The sequence below is a fragment of the Musa acuminata genome, chromosome BXJ1-9 (assembly GCF_036884655.1).
Source record: "Musa acuminata AAA Group cultivar baxijiao chromosome BXJ1-9, Cavendish_Baxijiao_AAA, whole genome shotgun sequence".
Taxonomy (NCBI): domain Eukaryota; kingdom Viridiplantae; phylum Streptophyta; class Magnoliopsida; order Zingiberales; family Musaceae; genus Musa; species Musa acuminata.
In genome coordinates, this window is record NC_088335.1 from 47531705 (window position 1) to 47557050 (window position 25346).

General features: G+C 37.0%; 2 protein-coding genes and 1 long non-coding RNA gene across 4 annotated transcripts; 1 reads left to right on the forward strand and 2 right to left on the reverse strand.

The window, feature by feature from the left end:
* Positions 1 to 1968: 1968 nt before the first annotated feature.
* Positions 1969 to 7750, reverse strand: LOC135593908 (ADP-ribosylation factor GTPase-activating protein AGD12-like). Of its 2 annotated transcripts, none has more exons than XM_065084233.1 (9): positions 7583 to 7750; positions 6659 to 6743; positions 5648 to 5732; positions 5023 to 5098; positions 4279 to 4442; positions 4072 to 4198; positions 3777 to 3893; positions 3563 to 3658; positions 1969 to 2411 (listed from the first exon to the last, which is right to left on the reverse strand). In XM_065084233.1, the coding sequence occupies exons 2-9, from the start codon at positions 6696 to 6698 to the stop codon at positions 2130 to 2132; spliced, it is 987 nt and encodes a 328-aa protein (XP_064940305.1). In that variant the 5' UTR covers positions 6699 to 6743; positions 7583 to 7750; the 3' UTR covers positions 1969 to 2129. The 2 variants fall into 2 exon arrangements, with proteins under 2 accessions (XP_064940305.1, XP_064940304.1); XM_065084232.1 differs by having other exon boundaries at positions 4069 to 4198.
* Positions 7751 to 17883: 10133 nt separating this feature from the next.
* Positions 17884 to 21426, reverse strand: LOC103999242 (ras-related protein RABB1c). Its single transcript, XM_018831182.2, has 7 exons — positions 21292 to 21426; positions 21109 to 21191; positions 20401 to 20540; positions 19410 to 19492; positions 19131 to 19335; positions 18981 to 19049; positions 17884 to 18181 (listed from the first exon to the last, which is right to left on the reverse strand). Exons 2-7 carry the CDS (start codon positions 21152 to 21154, stop codon positions 18089 to 18091), a joined length of 636 nt encoding a protein of 211 aa, XP_018686727.1. The 5' UTR covers positions 21155 to 21191; positions 21292 to 21426; the 3' UTR covers positions 17884 to 18088.
* A 150-nt stretch (positions 21427 to 21576) lies between these two features.
* LOC135593909 (uncharacterized) lies at positions 21577 to 25005 on the forward strand. The gene is made up of 3 exons (XR_010479877.1): positions 21577 to 21904; positions 22010 to 22134; positions 24773 to 25005. It is a non-coding gene; the product is annotated as an uncharacterized LOC135593909 (long non-coding RNA).
* Positions 25006 to 25346: the final 341 nt, after the last annotated feature.

Here is a 25346-nt window from a genome sequence, read left to right on the forward strand (position 1 = left end):
AAAAGTATTTGTCTAGATGTCTTCTCGAGTTTACGCCTTGGTGTGATGATGATGAAATCGTTCATGCATTCACGTTCACTAACTCATTTCTTTTCCTTCTCACTCTTTTCAGTACTACACAATGTTACAAACGAACCATTGATTCACAAAATTAATTATTATACTAGTTGAAAAGTAATAGGATCAAACCATCTAAGTGTGATGAACGTCTTTGGGTTACAATGAAAGTATAAAAATATGTAATATGCTGTATTAAAATATGAAAATAACCTTTATGTCAGAATTGAAATCAAATACTTAGATCTAGTTTAACGATGCATACCTTTTGATGCCAACGATGGTTTAGGGAGAGAATTGAGGAGAAAACTATAATCCCTCAACTATGTTCGCTATGAGACGAAGACATACGTCTGTGCGTGCCCTCAGTCCTTAGAGGTCCTGTCTATTTATAGGCGAGAGTAGAAGGTCTAAAATAAGATATTATGTGTCAAACCATCTAAGTGTGATACTATGATTGAACATCTCTGGGTTACAATCCTGACAAAAAAATAGTGTTTTTGTCCATTATTCATCTCCCAACCCATAAGTTATAATCCTAACTATAACAATGGTAGAAGAGTGAAAGTTTTCTAGATAATTTAATATTTCTAAGTACTGAATATATTTAGTAAACAAGGAGTTAAATATGTGGTGAAAGTAGTAAAAATACATCAAGTATTTAAAAGTTTAATATGCTGTAGAATTTCTTGGTAATCATTGTTATTATTTATGTTACATATGTTACATTAAAATATGAAGAGACAAGGATGATATTTCAAGCCGTAGACAAGGATAGCTATGGAAAACTACTACTACTCAGTGCTCGTCCTTGGAAGAATCATGATAGGCTTCAACCATTGCAGGTGATGTGGTGATGGATAAGCATGAAAAGAAACCCTACCAAAAAGCTGTCTCCGTAGACGTTGGTTTTTCTTGTCTGCAACTCCTTTTCCAACACTTTTTCTGATTCCTTTCGCCATTTGCTTTGTGGTCAGCTCATTTCAGGATGGTGATGCTGACGCCACAGTCCTTTGGTGGCATATTGTGTCGTAGTAGTCTTTGGAGTAGAGAGGAAAGACACGATAACATGATGATCTCATATGCTCGCTCATGGTTGTCTTATGACAATACTTGTATGTTACTTGTTGATGCTGACTAATCTAAGAGTTAATTGAGCTACTTAGATCTTTATTATAGTCGAGTATGATCTCTATAGGTTTCCTTTGGATATGTTTATGTCATATTAAGTCATCCTTTCTAATTATACATCCATCTCATACTAAGAACATGAAATACCATACAGGTGATGTTAACATCAACTAAGCCTCAGTTTTGAATGTATCTATTCAGCTTGTTTTAGTCATATTATTGGCATTTTGCTTCTCATTATATGTGGGGTTTTGGTGTGAATTATAGATCTTCCAACAATTTCAGCAGTCAAAAAATTGTAATAGAATTCTATGATGATACAGAAAGGTATGCATTACTGTGAACTATGGAAGGTTTGAGACATTTCTTTTGTTCATTTTATGTGTGCTGAGACTAATAAATTCTAGTTGAACAATTAATGGCATGATGAGAAAGATTAATGTGTTTATACATAGAATATTGTATCAAAACCATTTCTGTGCTTGTAAAAATCATAAACCAGACATCTAAAATATATGAAAAGAGCTAAAATAATCACCTGCAGTTTCAAATCTCACATTTATTTTGTCTTCTACAACTTTCTAAGAAAACTGAAGAGTATAGTTGAAGGTAACATCACAAACTTATGCCCACTAATTGAGGAAGATTCTCTTCCAAAAAGGGAGGAATTTTCTAGAAAGACAAGCACAAATCATACTTTTGCCTAAACTGATGCAGACAGCTTGTTATTTAGGGATGTCCAAAAGGAATAGTGATATAGATCTTAATACACAGTAATCAGAACATTAAGGATCCATCTTCAAATTAATATATTATACAAACTGATCACACCTACACTTTTTACACAGCTTAAAAATGTGAATGAGAAGATTGGCCTGAACAAAATAGCAATTGATGCAAATGCAGAGCCACAAAAATGTAACCCAAGTTTGTGAAAGGCCTTATTCATCAAGAGGAACCCATTCTAGTACTAGTTGGATCTCTCCACACTCCACATTCTGTAGCTTTAGGAACACCTCTTGTTTTATCTTCCCATCAACTATGTTGACAGTGCTGTCCTTGATGAGTGCATTGTCGCTTGTTTTGAACCACCTGCCAATCTGCATGTTTTCAAGAAGCTCAGCATCCCCAAAAGCCATTGCAGCTGTGATCATAGGCTGGAGATCAACCTCAGCCTCGCCCATTTTGTCATCAGCAGAAAACATGTCGTGGTCGTATACTTGCTGTTTGAGAAGCAGAATAAAACAGGTTCATTTTAAGACAGACACAAGGCCTACTAATACTACAAGAGTTTTTAAGTTTCCATTAGAACTGGTAGATCTGAGTATTGAGAAGATGCAAAGTGCAAGTCATACGAAACTTAAGACAATACAACTTATTTAGAAACAAAATGATAATAAAAAGCAAAGATGTCACTTATAAAGGTAATCCGCTCAAACTTCCTTATCAGGAAAGCCAACTTATACTCCAAACGGTGGACACTGGTGTAAGAACCATGACAAGATTAATAAACATTCTTATAAAAGTAGACATATATGCAGAGTTTCAGAGCTTTTACTCTGGAAAAATCAAAATTTGACAGTAATTGCAATGTTATTTTCCAGCTTTTGGTTCTGTAAGTCACGTGCTGCTTATGAGATGACAAATATTTGATACAAAAAGGAAGAAAAAAAAATCAAATAACAAATACTTTGGTTGTTTAACTGGAAAGGTTCTCATAATGGAAATACATATTTTGTTGGAGAGAGGCAAACGAATGGACGTTGAACCCTAATATTATATAAATATACATCATATGATAAGGAACAAACATGGTCTTGTAACTGAACTTAAAGCTATTCTTCATAATACAGGCCTTCCTTAATATAATGAATAAAGAATATCTGGAAATCTGACTTCATTGAACAAATATATTATAACATTAACACATTTAAGAAAAAGCAAAGAACTTTCCTCATCCTATACAAAAGAACAACAACAATAACAACAACAAATGATTACATTTTACAGTCATTTATTTGGATTTCTATTGCCATTAGTCTATTAAGGGAAGTGTTTTTGGATGAATCAAGGATCATCATGTCCTTTGTCATATTGTCCAAGTCTTGTTTGGCCTTTCTTTTATCTCTCATGGAACTTTGAATCCCACTTGACTCGCTAGCATTACTGATGAATTTTATATTATATATCGGTACTATTTTATGTTGTACTCTGTTACTCCTAATTCTTGTAAAATATTCAGGATATGAACCTACCCACAGAAGCATGTCTTAATTTCTCAAGGAAAGTATCATAAGAAAGATAACACGGAGGCAGGAAAAGTTTTCCAAGAATAGTAAAAATAGACACAATAAGTTAACCCATTTGAATTTACCAGTTTCAAAGCTCCATAACATCGAGGAACTGAAAATTTGAGCTCTTCATTCCATACTGGATTCAAGTTGCTCTTTTTAACTGTAGTTTGGGCCCTCTGTAAAAATCAGATGTCCAATGAAAATTGGAACATAAGACAAAAATAGCAACATAAACTCCATGTAACAACTTTGTAATAATCAAAATAGTTCATATGCTAGAGATCAATAGCAAACCTGCTGCCCAAGGCTCAAAATAACATATGGATCACTAGTTAGCATATCTCTAACAGCTAAGTTTGATCCTTTGACTACTTTGACCTTCAACTCTCCAATAAATTTCCTCATATCCGCCTGTGATAATAATCAAAACCTCATTATTTTAGTTACTATTAGATTTACTGTTTGATTGATAGAGTACATTTAGCAGTGTGGCAGGTTGGTTATATCAGATGCATAATTGAGAGTGAGAACATATTTTTGTTGACAACTTCTTTAACTCCAAACAAAGAGCACAAGAATGGCTTACTGCCTTCTTTGAATTGTTGGACATGTAGCTGTGGTCCAAATTCTTTTCAGATTCAAATGTTCTGAAGGACATCTTTGAAGACACAATACGCAAACTTGGCTTCAAGAATTCTTGCAACTCATACTTAGACCTGAGGAAGAAAAGAAGTGCTCTTGAATGAGCAGTCACCCGACAATTTCTACGCAAAATCCACTGTCTAAAATAGTTTACCTTATAAATTGGCTCCGTTCTTCATTATCTGAGTCTGGTTTAGGCTTCCGATAACCTTTAGGAAGAAAGGCCTCATAAATTGAGTTAGCATAAGAGTTCCCACCAACTTCAATGATGGAATCAATGTCACTTTCAGTCAATTCATCTGATGTTAAAGGCAGCACCTGAATGTCAACAATAACAAATGAAACGAAAGCAACATCAGGAAAGTTCATATTACTACTGGAAAAAAATCCACAAACATGAATCTGATCAAGGTTCAACTATGAATACAGCCAAATCAAACAACAATCAGCAGACAGAGACTGGGGCATAAGCATCTATTAAGTTAAACCCCCCACCTATAGACTATTTGGCTTTTACCTCGGACTAACTCACTCTTTGTAAGTTCAATGTACAGGCATAAGAATCTACACATCTAGTACATCATGTTCCCAAGTTCCATGATTCATGTACAGAACATATACATTCTGAGTCAGTCAAAATTATGCTAGAAACTGGAATCCTACCAATTACTTGCATCACAAAAGAAATGAGATGGAATTAACGATGAAAATAACTAATATAAGTTCCTACATATTAAAACCTAATGCATGATGCTAATTGCTAAATCAAAGCCACATTTGAACACAGAATGTTGAATTCTGCTGGGAAGGAAAAGTAATTTTAAAATCTCCAGAGTTGCAATCACTAAAAAATATGCAGCACCTTAGGAAACATCACATTAGGCATCACTAATGGTACCTTTGATATGTCTGCATCAAGACTCCTATGAACATCACTACATTTCAAGCATATAAAAACCCCAATGTTAGCTGACCTGCACAAACAAATTATTCAGGTCAGACTATGAACACATTGCACATCAGCTACGTTAATATTATGCAAATGAAATGCCAGCCTTATGCCCAACTAAGGTCAATGGATATCATAGTCTTAATCATGATTCGTCTTACCGATCCGTATCACTGTACCGACCAGCTATCATTACGGTATATACCAAGTTATACCGAATCATATCAAGTGTACCAACACATGGTACATGAGGGTGTACCGATGTTGAGGGTGTACCGATGTACCACCCCTACCGGTCCCCTATCGGACTGGTACATACCACCCATACTGAGCAGTATGTCACGGTATAACGAACCTTGGCTCTTAATAATTTACCCAATCAAGTGTTTAATTCTTGTTTAGTATAAAAGGGAAATTTTCAATCATCAAGTTCCTTGCAATAATTATACATGAGATGCATTCAAAACACATCAACTAATATCTGGTCATTTCTGCAACTGTACATGAGACAGATGTTTCTGAACATTCTACAATAACATAGACATCTCAACTATGACAGGATACTAGTACTTACGCCCATTTCGGATCTGGAGCACTACAATCTGCACAAATTCGATTATCACTTTTGAGCATAAGCTCCTTTAGTTTCCTCATTTTACCTGTTATTAGAATAAGGAAGCATAAAACTTAGCTGGTTTCTGAGACAAATATAAAAACTTCACATAGTTTTCAAAATTGTGTTAATGAGTCAAAATGAACATAGTAATGAACATAATACAGAAATGCAATGAAGGAATTTATACAGAAGTAATCCAGGTAATGACAAAGCTGCATGAATATGTATGACTTTGTTGAACAGAATCAGCAATATATGTTAATTTCCAAAAAGCTACAGCGTTCCTACTAACTAATAATGACCATAAACCAAGTGGCAGGCCCTTTCAGTTAGGTTCTCCATGAGAAAGATTGGAGCCATAAAAATAAATGTTACATCAAGCTATAAACATAAGAACCTTGATCTTCTCCTACGAATACAAAGAAATGTTGATCAATAGGCCATAGTCCATATGGATAATAGAAATCCCGTGGTCTTCTTAGTCCTACCATTTGCACAAACCAATGCTACTGGTTACTACCAGTAATCATAGATATAGCTTATTTCTTCTCCTTTGTCATCTTCTCACTAATATGTAAATCTTCATCCAAATTCTCTTGATCTAGCAAAACAAGGTGATTGAGACCTTGATCTCAGATACAAATAAGTTGCTAAGATGTCAGGTCCTTCCACAATAGCTTCTGAGAATAAGCTGGCACTAGGATTTGGCACATGTACAGTACCATCTGATTTCTTCATAATGGAACAAAATTGAATTAGGATGAAACTTAGTTCAGATCCAAAATAAGCAGCAAAACAAATAATTACAAAATAAAACCTACCATGGACGAAGAATATCAGATTTATATAACAAATATGATTATCCTTGTAGATTTCTCTATTTAAATTTAGCCTTAAGGAACACTCTAGTGTGTAAACTACCAATAATCAAAGACGAGCATACGACATAAAGCATCTTCTAATGTGCACCTGAGACAGGCTTCTCAGGCCTGTAATAGCGATTACTCATATCTTCAGTTTGAGAAACTTGATATTCCGCAACAGAGAACTTTATCTGCAACATGAAAAATAAAAAAAGAAAATAGTACTGACTAACTAATTTCCGGAATAGTCAACATAACATTTTGAAGTTCATAACATAATTTAACAATAAAACAACACAGCACATCGTTCAATTGTATTGACACTACAAAAGTTTCCTGGTGAACATACATGCTGTTTATGAGAAAACATAAACGTTGCAGAAAAGAGAAAGAAAAAACAAATAATCAGAATCTTCATAAACTTGTGAATCAAACAAAGAAATATTTCACATTTAATTACATAACAGTGAATCGTATTGGCACTACACAAGTTTCCTGGTGAACATACCTGCTATTTATGAGAAAAACATTGCAAAAAAGAAAAGAAAAATCAACTAATAGGAGTCTTCATAAAGTTGGGACTCAAACAAATCTACATTTAATTATATAAAAAATACAGATCTACTGGAGTTTTACTAAACCTAAATAGATGATCATGATTAATGGCCCCAAAAGGCGTTTCTGATGCAATCATGAGATTTACAACAACTAAAGGCATAAATGTAGGACTCAACAACCGCTTCTTCCTCGAAAGACATATCACCTTCAACACAGAACCATTATCGCTAAAGAGCCACCTATTCCTCAAGTTCAAATCTTCTATCTATCATGATCAACTTCCAATGAGGCACTAAAAGAGTAAAAACCATGAAATTTCAATCTCTTCCCCAACAGAAGCGATCAAAACTCAGTAAATGGCTCCAAAAGACAAACTTTAAACATCAAAAGCCAAGTCCCTTCAGTCCAAAGTTCAGAACAAGGATCAGATCTTCAAGATACAAAGGATCAAATACAGGCAGCCGGGTCTTACCCAAGAAGAGGAGAAACGAGCGTTGTTTACTCCGAAACGAAGGAGATTGAGCAGCAGATAGAACGCAGAACGATCTTCCCGGACAATCTAAATCGTGATTTGATCGACAGCTGTGTCTTCCAGAATCAAGCTTCAGCAGACGCGGATGGTTTGAACTCCGTGTCTCTAGAAGACTTCTCAATGATCGGAAATGACCACCGAATCCACCGTGTAATAACCAGACCGGGCCTGGTTCAAGGCAAGTTAAATTGACCGCCCGAACCGGTTCTCGAAGAAATAGATAAATTGAATCGAACCGAGCTGACCCAAAAAAATTCTAGGAAGAATTAGATGCAATTTATAATAGAATTAGAAGGAATTATGATCATAAAGCAGGGAATTTACTATAAAATTTTAAATTGATGAAGTATTTATTATAAATTATTAATGGATACACTTTAATTTGTTGAGGGTGAACACAAAGATGACAAGGCTAATCGCGAACCAGTGGTGGACCAAACCGGGTCGGTAGGAATGTAATGTTCTATGAAGTGGGCAATTTAATTAAGGAGGTTGGCTTCTTGGCGCATCTGCCTACATGAGGGGACATGAACATATTAATTTAGCTGGATTTTAGGTAGTGTGACAGCGAATTCTATAGCAACAAAGCGAATTCAATGTTCATCTTTTAATGCGCACATAGCATTTGACAAGGGATTTATGGTCAATTTAGATTGGTCAATTATGAAGGATGATTAACAATATGGTCCATTTGTTACAGCAGATGAGGAGGACTTGTTCTCTATTCTGTACAACTTTGAAGTATGTGTTTCAAGAATGGATGGATTCGTTTCTTTTAATATATTATTATTTTATGTAACTCTATGCATGTGAAATTTCATTTTATTTTGAATATAAAAATATTATTTTTTTATTTTAAAATTTTATTATATGGGCTAATTACATATTCCTTATAACTAATTACTTTTAGTATTCTGATCCTTATATTTTTAAAAATTATATTGAGATCCTTATATGTATGAAAGTGAAACGTTTAATTTTTTTTTTTTTTTATTGTCCACCCTACTAAATGAAATATTGTAGGATTTCGTATGTACAGTGATAGTAATATAATTTTTAAAAATATAAAAAATTAAAAATATTAAAAAAATAATTATAAAAAATAATATGTAATTAGCCCTCTTTTAATCAGACTCTTTGGACTCTCTCTGTTCTGCTCTTGTCAGGATATTCTCATATCTTACCTGTTTAAATTGCAAGCTGGTCATTGATGAAGCTTAAAAATATCAATCAATAAATCCTGTCCAACTTATAGATGGAATGACAGTAATTGAAAATTAAGATAGTAGCAGATGAAATATTGTGTTTTTACATGTAATAATACTGCTATCTTCTGCAACTGGATGCTCCCAAAGAATCATAAATTCCCACCATACTATCAAATCAAGTCCAAGACACATGAAATGGTTCTCAGTCTTTGGTTCACCAAATCTGCAATTGACTTCTGTAATGAAAATTCTGCAACTGGTGTCCATCAACCATGGATGGGGCTGACTCCAATTTCTAATCATCAATCCAAGATCATAGATGTACACATACAGAACACAGAAGAAGAAATCTCAATTCTCAGCTGATTGCAGAATTCATTACAGAATCGATGAAGAGAACAGAGTTATGCTGTACATATTTATGTATTATATATATTTCGTCGTCCCCTCTTATTATTCCTTACAGAGTTGGTGAGGGAAACAGAGGCTACCACGCGAAGAGATCTTACAGCAGAGCTCAAACTTTGTGGAAAGAGGAAGAAGAAGAGAAAGCAGAAAACATTAGTATAAAGGATGCAGTTTCTTTGGACTTCCCTCATGGCAATCACAGTCCTCAAGAACATGTGCTGCAGACTCCATAGGCCCCGTCGCAGTCGCTGCCGGTGCCGTCACAGAAGCCGGCGGTCCCGATGAAGACCGGGCTCCCACGGCCGCTCCGTCGGCGCTTCTTGGGCCCGTCGGCGTCGTCGACGCAGGTGAATATGATCCAAGAGATGATGGAGAGCCATAAGATGATCACACAGTACAAGGCTTCTCCTCCAAAACCTTCCGTCCCCATCGCTTCCATACCCATGTCTCCCTCTCTGCTTAGGTTCCAAGCTTTCCCTCGGCCGAGAGGGTGTATTTATACGAGGTGTTGCGTATGGGTTGGTACTCGGGGGAGTGCCGACTCTTGCCGTCTCTCGTACGCTCACCCTGTCAGCGAATTGACCGAGCGTGGCGTGTCGGATGCGGCCAAGGAAGTGTTTGCTTAAGAGCTAAGAGAGGCGATGGATTTCCGAGTGGTAAAAAGGTTTGTTAATGAACTCTTTGACGTGATCAAGCTCTTATCCTCTCACAAACTGTTGGCGTTCCACTGGGTTTCTCGGTGTGAGCGCAGAGTTCTTGTGAAGCAACCGCCTCCGTCCATTTCATGGACGTAACACTCGATTGCAGACTCATTAAACACCAACAAAGACAAGCGTCGGATGGCTCCACCCCGCACATTAATGCCACCGCCTCACCGAAGAAGAAGACGAGTGCTCATGCGGGTCACACCCCCACCCATTATTGGCCTACTGAGGGAGACTGATGACAATGACATTTTTTATGAGCAGCTCCACATAGCGAGCTTGTGAAGTTGAAAGAATAAAATTAATTAGGTAAAAAATAATTTGGTTCCCACACTTTTCATGACTCTTAAACACTATGTTTGTCTTGTGTTGCTTTCTGTTCTTTCAGACCAGAGGAAACCTGCAACACTTTTGAGGTCAAGCAGCGGTAGGTGGCAGCTGATGCTAGATTTCTACCCAATGCATTAATGGAGTAGCTGAGGGGATGGCCAAAGCCTTGGCCTTGAAGGTGACATTTGACATCTTGTTGTTGCTGTTGGTGTTTCCCTCGCCAGAAACTAAAATCTATACTCATTTGGTCAAAATGTTGAACATCATTGGGTCAAACTATTCAGCATAAATCAGAACCCTCTCCTTCATCTATATACTATCATGGTGATTTGAGTATTTTCTTGTATGCATGATCTATTATTTGGTATGTCAAATATAAGTTAATAAATTTTCAGATTTAATACAAATTAATTATAGATTATCTTTTATAATTAATTATCTTCAGTATTTTGATTCTTATATTTTAAAAAATTATATTATGATCTCTATATTTATAAAGTTAATTTTATAATTAGTTTTATCTTATTTTGATTTATCATGTAGTATTTTTATCAATAGAAATATGATTAAATATTTTACTTTTATAATTATATAATAATATTTTTTAAGATATGAATATCATCTTTCCACTATCATTCTCATCACCATAGAAAAGAATATTTTCGCAATGAAGATTTTTGACAACTCTAATATATTTAGTATTAATATTTACATTACGAGTATAATAATCATCGATACTATTAACAATAGTGGTAGAATCTATCCCAATAAACTTTAATATTGTGTTGATATCTAACTATCCTATATATGTTTTATCAATATCTCCTTCGTTAATTAATCAGCATATTATTGGAATTCATTTTCATTAACAATTATTAAAATTATTTCTTGAAAGGTAATTTATATTCCTCACTTTGTGCTCTTCCATCTATATCTGCAATATATTTTTCCTGAGACAATAACCATCACAATCGAAATCGATGACCAACTCTATAATCGTGACATACGACGATTTCGGATAGCAAGGTGCAATCTTAATCATATCTGGAGAAAGAGTCACTTAGGAATCAAATGGACAAACTTGCTGTAGGTTCGTACCTCTCCTTGGAGCTCACTTATGCCTCAGGATTCGTGCCATGACATTAGATTGACGCCAACCACTTGTAATATGTGCATTGAGCTCTCGTCGCATGGTGGGTCCTGGTCATACGGTTGTACCTAATCGCTTCATGAAGTAGACATGGCAACCAACTGCACCACTCCCAAACCCAACCACATATTATATATATATATATATATATATATATATATATATATACCTCACAATCTTCTCTTTTTTTTTTCAATTATTCAAGGTATAAAAATATATTATAAATAAAAAAATTAGGGAGAACTCTTCTTTTTTTTGAACTACTTAAGACGTTTTGTAACTTCGGATTATTAAGTATTAGAGGGACTAGGTTGGAAAACCTCCCTCGACCCCGATTTTCATGTAGGTACTACCTTAGGAGCATAATAATTCCACTTTAGGAGTGCAATACTTCCACCTTAGAGCCATCTCGGATAATCCTGTCCATATAGGTCTGAACCATATCAAGCTAACCAAGATATTAACGATATTTTCCTTTAATATTTTGATGCTAGGAGGGTCCGATGTCGTAGGAACATCTGCCTACTAACTCTCTCAATAAACGTTCCAACGAGGAGTCCTCGCCTTTAACTCATAGCACTTTTAATCAAGGGGCAACTGTTATCCTTCCCACAAATGGATATGTCTACCACGATAAGAAAACATGAGATCCGCTATAGTGGAGAAGGGACATTAAATTCGCCACGACGAAAAGAAAATTTGAGGCTCGTCATGGTGGGAAGACTTGAGATTCGCTACTGTGGAGAAAGGATATGAAATCTATCATGGTGAAAAATAGATTTTAAGCTTACCATGACGGGAAGACCCGAGATCTGCTACGATGGAGAAGGGACATGAAATATGCCATGATGGAAAAAAGATTTAAAGCCCACCATGATGGGAAGACCCGAGATCCACTACAACGGAGAAGGGACATGAAATCCACAATGATGGAAAGAAGATTTGAAGCTCACCATGGTGGAAAATCCCAAGATCCATTACGACGGAGAAGGAACATGAAATCCGCTACGATGGAAAGAAGATTTGAAGCCCACCATAGTGGGAAGACTTGAAATCCGTTATGACGGAGAAGAGACATGAAATCTGTCATGGCAGAAAGAAGATTTGAAGCCCACCATGATGAGAAGACTTGAGATCCGCTACGATAAAGAAGAGATATGAAATCCACCATGGCTGAAAGAAGATTTGAAGTTTGCCATGGTGGGAAGGCTTGAGATCCGTAATGACGGAGAAAGGATATAAAATCCTTTATGACGAAAAGAAGATTTGAAGTCTGGCATGATAAAAATCCCGACCCATATCAAGATAAATCTGTTACGATGAAGGTGGAAGGCCGAATGCGCCCAAGATACACAAGTCAAGAAAATCCAATCGACAACAAAATAAATCCATTACAATGGAGGTGCAAGGCCAAATGCTCCCGAGATACATGAATCAGGAAAACCCGATCAACACTAAAATAAATTTGGTATGACAGAGGCACAAGGACGATTACACCCAAGACGTGTGAGTTAGGAAAACCCAATCAACATCAAAATAAATCTGCTATGGTAGAGGTGTAAGGCTGAATAGGCCCGAGATGGGTGAATCGAAAAAACTCAATTAGCACTAGAATAGATATGCTATGACAAAGGTGCAAAGCCGAATATGCATGATACGTGTGAGTTGGGAAGACCTAATCAACAATGAAATAAATCTGCTACGATAGAGGTGGAAGGATGAATACGCCTAAAACACGTGAGCTAGTAAAACCCGATCAACACCAAAATATGCTGGCATGTGTTGCACTAGTGGAGTAGGGAGCACCGATGTAAACAAGGGTAACTTCTGATGATTGAATTAATTGGGGAGAAACCGGAAGCTAACAATATGGACTTCGATCATAAAGGTATGAATTCTAATGAAGATGTTGGACTTATCATACATATAGTGCATACATTAGCTGACTACTCTAACCCGTAAACTATAAAAGTTGGAGAAACTTTGGAACATAAACATGTTATAGTTTTGATTAGTATTGGTAGCACTAATAATTTTATGTACAATAAGGTTGCTGATCGATTGACTTACCACATTGAAGGCTGTGACAAATTTGAAGTAAAGGTCACTGATGGATTAATTCTAACTTATGGTAGCAAATGAACATCAAGAGTTTCTTGTGGACTTCTTTTTGCTACTCATGGAAGACTTTGAAATGGTGTTTGGAATTGAATGACTATCAACCTTAGTTGATGTTGCTTGAAATTTTTCTAAACTAATTATGAAATTTTTTATTAATGGAAAGTAGGTGATCCTAAAGGGAAGACATGGAAATAAGGTCACAACTACCACTAGCCATCGAGTGAAGAGAGTTTTTCAGAAGACCATAACGACTACTATACCGAAAGATCGACCTATTGCTTACATTATCAAGAAGTAGAGACCATACTTGATTAACAGATTATGATACACCGTAGATACCTTATGACTGAAGTGCTAAAAGAGAAGCTCCCTGAGTTTGATGCTACTTGGCCTTGAGGACAAGGCTGGTTTGAAGGGGGAGGAATTGTTAGGATCCCTTTATTTTTCTAGCTTTCAATAATATTTTATTGAGTTGGTCTAGTTCAGTCTTTTGATAGTTTTTTGACAAATGCATTGATGAGGATAGATGATGTTGGGTTAGCACCTATGTGGACCTTATCATTAAATCTTCTTGTATAACTCTTCAATGATTCCTTCTCCTCTTACCTAATGGCTAGGAGGGAGGTGGTTGACTACTTTGAGAGTTAGTAATTGATAAAGTTAAGCTCAAACTCCTAAACCAACTACCCAAAGTGGGAATTAACTCGGGAGAGAGAGGTTAGCAAACTACTGACGTGTGGTTCCCCTTAAGGTCATTGGAAAATTCTAGCACATGAGTGAGTTAGTGATTCCAAATAATGTCATTTAAGATGTGAAAGACATAATGTGTTCCGAAGGGACTTTCCTTCATATACATCGAGTGACGGAAGTTGTAAACCTTGGGGGATTGGCTCTTCATTAATATTTTTGGTGAAAGAAGATCTCAAGTATGATTCCACTTCTAGCTATTTTCCTTGCTTGATCTCCTTCCGAATATCTTTCAATTATCGATTTATTTTATTAAGTTGCTCTTAGACTTTAGTTGAGAGTTTGATTAACTAAGCAATCAACTCGTTTGGAATATCTAGCACAAGTCCCTAAACTAATGGAGGAGATTATACTTCTTATGATACTAGAGCTTGGGCTCGGTAGGACTCAATTGATAGGCTTGGGACGCGGCGGATAGATGGTTGAACGGGCGTAGGGAATGAAGTGAATGAGGCAAAGTGGTACTTGTTGAATAAGTTGAGAAAGTTAACGAAGGTAAGGGGCTACAAATTAGACTATTATGATTAGCATATGTACTTGTTGAATCATGTTGTTAAAAACTTCAATTAGGACAATCATGATAGGTTGAGCTGGTTATGATGTGGAGGGAGTTGGAGGAAAATCGAGTTTTGAAAAAGACGGTGGAAGAGATTTAGCTCAGATATTTGTGGTGGTGGGTTCAAATTGGTTAACACCTTGAGTTTGTTTGGAATCATTAAGATTGGGGGGTTCGGCATAGGTGCATTTGGAGCCTTCAAACTAGGTCCATTTTTGGGATTCGACTCGTTGAAATTTGGGTGATTAGGGCCTGTAAAGTTTTCCTAAGACATAATCAATCATCCTTGTAGTACCAAACTGTTAAGAGTAGAATATGATTATCCAACTTGGGAGTCAAGTTGGATCCAACTTGGTTTTTCTTCAAGTTGACCTCATGAAACTTTGCTTTGTTGGACGAGCACTGAATCCTGTAAAATTACGTCGAAGGTACTCTCGACAAATATTCATTTGAAAGTTTAGTCACTAACTAGTCAAATAGGTTGGATCAGTTGAAACGAAAGAGTATGTCTATAGATTTGGAGGCTCCTTTTTATATCGATCACTGGTAACTGTTATGTCCGTTTATTATACAATTAATACGATAATAGAAGGTCTGAAATTTACTAAAATCATCATCATCTAGTGTTAAATTCAAGACAAAACAATTGTCAGCAAGACGACCAACTGAAATTATTAATTAATCGATTGTTTAGAATCGGAATGATTGGAGGCTACTAATTCACTAAGCATATAGAATTGACATGTTTTTCATATCATATAGTAAATGTTGACCATTGTGATTGGTGGGTTAATTACATATTATTAACATGTCGATTGAATAAGATCAAACATATTGATTTATGAAGCCGACATGTTCATCGTGCCAATTCTACCAAATCAAAAAAAGATAAGCCTCTAAGTTAAAATTGATATCACTAAATCAATATTTTATGTATCATAAAATATGTTAGGTTGGATTTCGAACCATAACCTTTAAATACCTTCACGTTTTATACAATTACTTAATCATCCAGTCAGATAATTACCGTGCCTTACACGATGGATTGAATGTGCGGCCCCACCGCCCCTATGATCCAACCATTAGGTAGGTAAACAAGCGGGTACATTGACCAAGTAACTTTTCACTCCTCACATCTCTCTCTCTCTCTCTTTAATCTCGACATGATCCCCTTCTCCGTGCCGTCTCTTCTTCATCCATCTCCTGTTTCTTGTTTCTTCGTCCTCCCCCAACAACTCCTTTTGCGCATTTGCTCTTCTCGAGATCAACAGCAAGCCGAGGGATCCGATCGATCGGATCAATCATCATGTGCTGCCCGAGCAAGACCTGCTGCTGCTTCTTGCTGGTGCTGGTGATCCTCCTCATCGGGTTCGTCTTCGGCTTCGGCGTTTTCGCCCACGGATTCCACAAGATCAAGGACTCCCTGCACGTGGAAGCAGAGAGCGCCGTCCCCCATGGCCGGCCCTTCTTCACCGGTGCCGCCTCCCCCCCTCCATTCTGAACTACTTTCTTCTTCGTCGTAGATTATTAGACCTCTCTGCATTCTTACCCATTTTTTTCCGTGCTTATTGTGACTCGGTATATCATTGGCTTTGAGACGCTTTTCCCGCTCCCCCCCTCTCTTTCCAATTACTGTGATCCGATCCCTTATGTATGCTTAATTTGCTATTTGGATCTGCGTCCTAAAAAACAGTTTTACTTGGATCTTCAAATTAAAATGGTTTTGTGGTTTGATCGGTGGATGTGCCCTGCGAGAATGCAGCTGCCGCCGAGGAGTATTATTATCCTATCCAACTTGCAAATGAAAGCATAAATGTCAGGTAGCCGTTACTTGACGTCTTTAGTTACTTTAGATGATGAGCTAAGATTTAATTATGCATTTCATCTGTAGAGTTCAGGCCACATCACCTTTTTCAAGTTTCTATGGTTCAGAGATTTGAAAGACGAGAGAAAAAGATAAGCACGAATTTTACGACTTTTTTCCCCTCTTTTTTTGTTCTTTTGCCATTGTTTATGGAACGAGCGTTACGTTGCTGCTGTCACCGTACTAGTAGCAGAATTAAGTATGTATGTGGGGTGGGTTAGTTGGGCATTTGAAGACAACATGAAATGGTGAACGGGAAAAATGAGAGAGACTGACGTACCTGTAAGAAAGTTAAAGCAGCTTTTTGCCTCTCCTCTCAAGCAAAATTGAGTATTCTGGGACGTTTGAAGTTGCTGCGTGGAAGCAACTTGCGAGTTTGATCCACCGGAGAGCCTCATTACCTGTTAGAACAATGATGTACAAGAATATTTAATCTGAATAATTGTCAATATTCTCACGCATGTGTCAAGATTCTTATGTGAGGAGACTTGGGAAAGTGTCTTCTAACAACAGTTGAGCAGCGAAACTAAAATAAAAATGAATTCTTGAAGGAAATCTACATCAACAAAGTGATTTGGATCTCTGCTTGGTATGCAGTATCGAATGGTACTGCTCGCTGCTCGGTATGAGTGATATGTACCGGAACAGTATTACAGTATTACGATGCTACAATAAAAAAGAAAAATATATAAAACTGTACTACAGTATTACACTGTAGCAGTACTACAGTATTACAATGCTACAATAAAAAAGAAAAATATATAAAACTATTCGGTATGGGTGTACCGCTCGATACAGTATTGCATATCCTGGATCTCTTGGATCCTTGCGAGTTACAAATATTCAGCTTTAAAGGAATATGCCATCATACAAATTAATGAAATGATAATGTGGCTGATGAATTTAAAATAATAATGACTGTGCGGAGGGGAAAATTTGGGTTTTCCTCTCCGAAAAAAATTTCTAACATTACCAATCTCCAGTTTCACCCGTCAGTAAAACGACTGAGAAAACCAATTACAACCAAAGCTTCAACTGTTGATTCAGATCACCCAAAAATCAACCGAAAATTCATAAAAACATCAAAGTTTCTAAGATGTAGACGATCGATAATTGAACACTTCAATCAAATTTGGAAATTGTTTCAGGCACATAGAAAAAAATGAGTGGGCATTAACTGGTGGATCGCCATGATAGACGTACATGGGGATGATATAATGTCTGCCATGCTGCACATTCAACACTCCAGCATCTAGATGGAACCAACAACCAGCAAACACAGTATATCAATTAGGAGGATACCGATAACAAATAAGGAATAGTATCGGCTGCAGGATTTCTTTTTCCGATGCAGGAGCTCAACTGCAGCAACCACCAGCTTGAGCTGAGGACCCATCCCTTCCCCCTGATGGAGCTGCAGTTCCTCCATATCCGACTTTGATTCCATATGACTGCAGCAAGAATATATACTGATTAAAAGAGGTGGTGGAATCTTAATTATTTCGACACAAGGTTATCTTAACATGAAAGTAAAGTCTGTGGGCATAGATGTTACACTGCTGATGACACTAGAATGACATCCTGTGTTTTTTTTTTTTTCTAAAAGGAAAAATTGTAATTACTTGCAGAAACAAAACAACAACCTCCCCTTATACAGAGATCATCAGTAACAAAAACAAGCAGAGGGCTAGTCTCCTTGCAAAAACTGATTATATTTAGTAGATCTGCATAATTGGCCAACCAATTAGCCACTCTATTACTTTCCCCAAACACATGCCTAATAGGAAGGATCAAAATTCTGTAAGATTGAGAATGTCTTTGATTACATTCAAAATATTCCTAGGAGCTGTACCCAATGTCATTATGTTAATCGCCGATTCACCATGGTGAACAATGAAATAAGATGAACATCTGAAATCACATCATTGTCATCAAATGCTCCACTTTCACAATGCTATGATGCTCCATCAAAGATGTTAGACTGCACAATCTAGACTACATATGTTTACCACTTTTTTAGCTTTTTCAAGACAAGAAAACAAGTGACCCGTTTTTTGCCTACTAGGATCAACAATTCTCTGGTTGAATATGTGCCTTTAACTTCAACAGGGATAGGAGATATCAATTGATAGAAACCTGTATTTATCAACTGAATGCAAATACGCGAAACACACTGGCTTATGTCTGCTAGAGTATTATTAGCATTAAGTTTGTCACTTCAAAGTTCAGGTCCAACATTATCAAATTTACCTCATTTGATACATCAAACACGCCATCCTGGATTTTTTTGTATATTGTTGCTGCAGTGCTAATAAATGCCTGTGACAGTGACAGATATTAGAACAAGTATAGAATTAATTGGATGATAAAAGTACTATCAGAGCAACAAGGCTCTATCACCTCCTCAACATTCTGTGCAGTTTTTGCTGAGGCCTCCATGAAGATTAATCCATGCTCTTTGGCAAATTGTTCTCCTTCCTCAGTGCTGACAGCTCTTCTGTGAGCCAGGTCACATTTGTTACCAATTAGCATGATTGTCATATTAGAATTGGCATGTTGCCTTGCTTCTTCCAGCCAGCTTGCAAGATGATTGAATGTCTCCCTCCTGATAATAAATCACGAATGAGCAAATTCACATTAGCAAAGTCTTATAGCAATGCAATCCAAACCACTTACTACCTAGTGATGTCGTAGACAAGCAGTGCACCAGCTGCACCTCTATAATAGGATCTGGTAATTGACCTAAACGATTCCTGACCTGCCTGAAATTTTCAAAAACTTTGAATCAGGTGAATTATCATGCCAGTTGACGAGGCACATCTTGAATTGATGAAAAGAACAACCAAAACCACACAGTCCTATATCTGTAACACTGATCAAGGTTACGAGCAATGCCAATTTCTTGATTGACGGATGAAAAAGGCTAACCCTATCAAGCAACAAAACTGACTAATTTTTTAATGTCATTGCGGCTGATGCCAGCATGAAATTTTCATAAAATTTGCATAAAATGAAATGTCATGGCGGTTGACAAGGGACAACTTAAGTTACTGAAAAGAACAGTAATAATCACACTAAGACCTATATCGGTAAAAGCAATGATCATAGTTACGATCAATACCAATTTCTTGATTGACTGATGCAAAAACTACACATAGAAAACAATAAAATTGACTATAAATTTGTTAAGACACATTAATTTAGTTCCAAATCAATCATAGCAGTCAGACACTTTAATTTAACTAAAACTCCACTAAGAGTTTCACTGAGCATTCGATTCTATCAGACCACCAAACAATCAAGACCATCTAATAGGAATACATCATAAAATTCATTATAACATTTCTGTATTAAGCAACTATTGATGGTAAAGTAACATATTGTTTATTATAGTGCTGCATCACGGTTAAAGATGAAAGTATCATAGAGTTTCTAGGAATGTACATAAATTCCAGGGAAACACTGGCCACGTAGCAAATCTTATAACAAATAGATGTTGGATGGGAAGAAGATGAACAAGATTGTCGGGCAACATGAGAAACATGAGGCCTTTCTTGTGTAATTTACATAAGTGTCTTTATACCATCTCCAAACCCCTCAATTGATTTGAGAGACAACATTAAGTCAAAAGAAACAAATGTGAAAAATAAGAGAATATGATGATACTAACCGTGTCCCAGATCTGCAACTTGATGGGCTTGTTGTCAATGGTTATCATTCTGGCTCCAAATTCAACACCAATTGTTAAGTCATGTACTGGTTGGAAACGCTTGTCCGTAAATTGCAGAAGAAGACATGATTTCCCCACTCCTACCAAGGTAAAAAATTGGAGCATCGGCAAATAAATGTTAAATAGAATTCTCTTAAAGTGAATTTATCGAATTTGATATGAAGTAGCAACACACAAAAGGAAACAAAAAAAAGACTATTCCATAGAATTCATAGAACGAAAACATTGTAATTTGATATGGTGCAATACAATCTTGACAAAAAGCATGATGTCAAGATCTTATCTCATAGATCTAGACATCAGAGAAGAACTCCAAGGAACATATCAAAGGAACACCAAAAGGAAAAGCCCACAGTGGTAAAGGGGTGACTAGTAATGCAACCAAAAGAGTAAATCGCAGCATCGAGACAGATCATTACCGACAGAAACCACAAAAATTCACATATAATGAGAAGAAGAAATCGGAAAAATCAAAAGAAATCGCTCCATTTTTCACAGTTTACCGACAGAAATATTAGATTTTACCATCCAAACACGCATATAAAAGCACCCAATGCGTAGATGCATCCTTCATATAAAAAACCAGAAAACAAACAGATCGCCGTCTTTTTTTGGCTATCACCGAAGCCGAAATCGAGAGGAAAGAACCTGTATCGCCGATGATGATGTATTTGAAGAGGTACGCGTACGACATCGCGATGGGATCCCAATTCCCCCCGAAATCTCCCCTCCTAGAATCGACCAACCGAGGCCAAAAGCAGAGATCAGAGATTGAAGCAGATCCAGAGGAGGAGAGGAGAGGAAGAGAGATCGAATCGATCGAGGGGTAACCTGCCGGGTTTGCGTAGAGAGAGGGGTGAACGCGTCGGCCAGCCTCTCTCGTTCGTATTTTAAGGTCGTTATTTGGCTGTCGCTTACTCCCACCGTGACAAAGGTAACAGAAACCCACCCCACAAGAAACCCATCGATGGCTCGTCCAGTAACTTCGATTCTCCTATCCACAACCTTCCATCTCACTTGTCCCGCCATCACAGCCGTCTATTGATCCGAGTCCCGTTCACTGATGGTGGGTCCCTGCGCTTCTCGTCTCATGCGATAAATGGTATGGCATACGGAGATAACGAGGCATGGAAGGTCGAGATGAGATCCTCCACCACTTTCGGGAATCCGATCTGCATTTATTTGGATCGGAATTGCCCAAATCTGCAGATTCCGAGTCCAATTCTCGTCAGGGTCACATCGGATTGGGTTCGCTCTTGATTCGTCGACGGGCGTCGCTCCTCTTCTCGGGTGTAAACGAGGGTTCGCGAGAGTTAACCGCACGACGGGGACGGGGATAACTGAAGCAGCCGTTCTCCTCCTCCAGCCGTGCTATTCGAGCAGCTCCCTGTCGTCATGCATAGGATCGAACTCCTCGTATAATGCCTTCACGCGATTCGATTCGGTCCGTATATTTTCGAAAGTTTTGATCTTTAACGAAGATGAGATGTATAGGGCAATTCTTTTTCCTTGAATGTAGTAGCTTAATACTTAATGTTTTCCTTTCTAGCGTGATCTAGATGGGAGTAGATGGAGAGAGTTTTGATGATGGTGGAAAAAGTTCTGCAGGACTCGACGGAGGCGACAGTATCGGTGGAGGTTCTGTGATGTGGTCTTGGGAAAGGTGGATGCAAGGTAAAGTTTGACTCTTTTAGTGTCCCACGGTTTATTTGATTGCTTATTGCTACGATTTCGCCCAATGAACTGTGAAAATTATCTGGCTTTTGTTAAGGTTCCTTTAGACGAAGACCGAAGTTTTTCTTGATGTTATGGGTACATTCTTACGTAGTTTAGAAACTTTTTGGTCCATTGGACACCAAAGATCATAACTTCTGTTGAAATTAACAAGTCAAGCAATGTTTTAGATTTGGATTTATCCTTTGCTGGTTGTCAAGGAATTAATAGTTAAGACTGATTTTATGTTCTTTCTAACAATTGTAGCTTATTCGAACACAAAGACCCTATACCATACAGCTAGCCAAAGCAAAATTTGAAGTTAATAAACATTGAAGGGAAAAAATCTGTATATTTTCCTGTGTTATCTCTTACTGTTTTAATAGGGAAAGGTGACTATTAGATAGATTATGCGTCTCCTTCAGAAGCATCACAGTGACTATGGAGGTAATCTTCTTCCCTTTTAGAAGCATCAAAATTCACATTTTCCCCTAAGATTCAATTAGCATTATTTATAGCTTGAAGCAGCCTTTCACCAGATGTTGAAAACTTTGGCTTTTAGATGAGAAAATAAATTTAGTTGGATAGCAGCAGCATAAAATCCTCAAGTCCTAAATTTTTTATTTTAGTTACAGGCATTCTTTTGGTTGTTCAGATCCTGGAGGCCATATTCTATTCAAAGGCTCTGATATGTTTTATCTCGCCATTCCAATTATGCTCTAATCTCTCTTTCTCTCTCTCTCTCTCTCACTCTCTATCATCCATTCACTTACAGCTTATCTGGAATTTGAATGAACCAAATCTACGTGTTGGCCCATTAGGTGACATAATTTTGTGGTTATCACACCTGCCTCATACAATTTTTTTTGTCTCAAAATACTTGTGTTACTTCTGATCTAGTGAACATATAATAAAATCGTGTTCCCTTCTATGCCAACATATTTTTCTTAGTTCTTATTATGCCAATTCTCTGGATATATTCTTTATTTCTTGACATTTTGCTTAAAAAGGTTGACTATTATTATCGCTGTCTTATACATTTTATGTGGGGCAGCTCAGTGTAAACTCAGCAGAAAACAGACAGGAATCACTAGTAATTACCTCAGACTAAAGCAGGCTAGTCAAGAGATCTCCCACTTGCATTTGTCAGGAGAGGATTTACCAGGGTAGAGCCAGGATAGTCATGCAGTAGGGCCACGAGTCTAATGGAAATTTAATTGAATCATTTGATTGTAATGATTGCTAAGAAAAAAAAAATAGTTATGTTATAGGATACATGGTTGTGTGTATGTATCAAAACAGATGCTATCATAGACAACGATTACTGGACATGAGTGAAACAACTCATATACTATAATTCTCTCTTATATATTTAAGCACAGATGCTGCATCAAAAATCATTTTGCAGCAAAATACAAAAGCAAGAGATACCATGAATTGTAGAGGTTAAAAAGGATAAAGAAACACTTACTTTCCAGTGATCAAAGAACAACAACTAACTTGGAATATTTAGAACATATTTAAATAAAATATTTAGTACAAAGGTCGTGTACATTGGCCATCCTGGATCTTGCATTGGCAAGAGCCTCATACATTAGATTCACCCATTCTTCTTTTTGATAGTTGAATGAAATATTTAATTCGTCGACACAAGACAGCATGACTTTCATGCTCCGTAGTTCAAGTTAAGCACTACGAAAAGCGTGTATTGAAATGCTGTTGATACAGCTCAAGTTCTTCACCTGAATGATGCGTACCCACTTCTATGCCTCGTTACATCATTTTTGGTTGATGCGCAAGAAAATTTTATGACGATAAGCCTAGAATTCTTTACCAAATTATTCTTCCAGATTGAATTACTGATTAATCAGTATTTTACAACTGCTCTGTATGGCTATTATTGAAGTTTTTGTACTTTGGACTACACTTTTGTACCGCAGTCAATTTTTCATCAGACTTGTTGTCATCATGGGTTCCTCTTCTCTTTTATTTCCTGTCACTGCATAGAGCAGCTGATTGAATACTTTATCTTCTCCTCCATGGTATCACATATGGAGCTCCTGATAATAAACCCGTTTGGCAGTTTCCAGGAAAGAAGTTTATAAAAAAAAAGAAACAACAGCTCAATTTTGTTGCTTTTCTTCACTCATTAGTACTCTTTGATGAGATATCTGTCTTATCTTTGTCACTTGCAGTTTTGCTGTCTTCTGCTCTTTTTTATGTTTCTTCACAAAAGTCAGATCTCTTCACTTTGAACTCTCCCACTTCAAGTCTTGCTTTATTGAACTGTTTGTTTCTGCTGGAGAACCTAAAAATTGCAAGGTTCCATTTAATTTGCACCCTTGTAAACTACCATAGAAGCCAGCAAATTCATGATTAGCGGTTCTCTGAAAATGAATGATGTCTGGGTTCATGCATGTGACTGCTTCTAGATGGTTTGAACTGGAATAAGTGGTGCTATTAATGATTGCTTTGTTATTTCTAGATCAACTTAGTCTATGGATTCATGCATAGCTCCATGTTTGCTTCTATAATTCATCGCAAGTTACAAAAGTATTTTTTTTTTCTTTTCTTACACTTTTACCTCTCTTTCCTGCAGCAATTCTTCTACAGATCACAAGCAGTTGATACCAACCAACTTCAAATTGGGAAGCTCAAAGATTTCCGGATCAATCTGTTGAATGATTAAAAACTCTAATTGGAAACACATGGTGCCTTGTTTTCCGCCCTCAACTTGGAACCAAGTAGTCATCTCAAACTTGGAGCATGGTCCATATGTGTACCATATTTGAAGAACAAACTATGTTATAAACAGATGATTGATTTCTCTTACAGTGTTGAACTTTGTGCTGCCTTGAAGTTGATAGAAATCTCAAGTCGTCCTCCCGCGGTCTCCACAGTTGGCAAAAGCTGCTATCAAAGCTCTTTTTCATATTAGCTCCTCTCCAAGTCATACTTTTCCACTTCTTTTGCCATGACATGAGCAGCTTCTCCTTTCCTATTCATGGAAGGAAATTTTGGGACTGTTACTGGATGATAAATAAGAATTATTTATTCTTTAAGGATTTGAAATACCATATCTGCCCTGAAAATTTTGACAGATCAAATATGTTCCAGTCTTTGACAGAAATTGTCTAAGCTTGTACTCTTAAGACATCAAACTTTCTCAATTG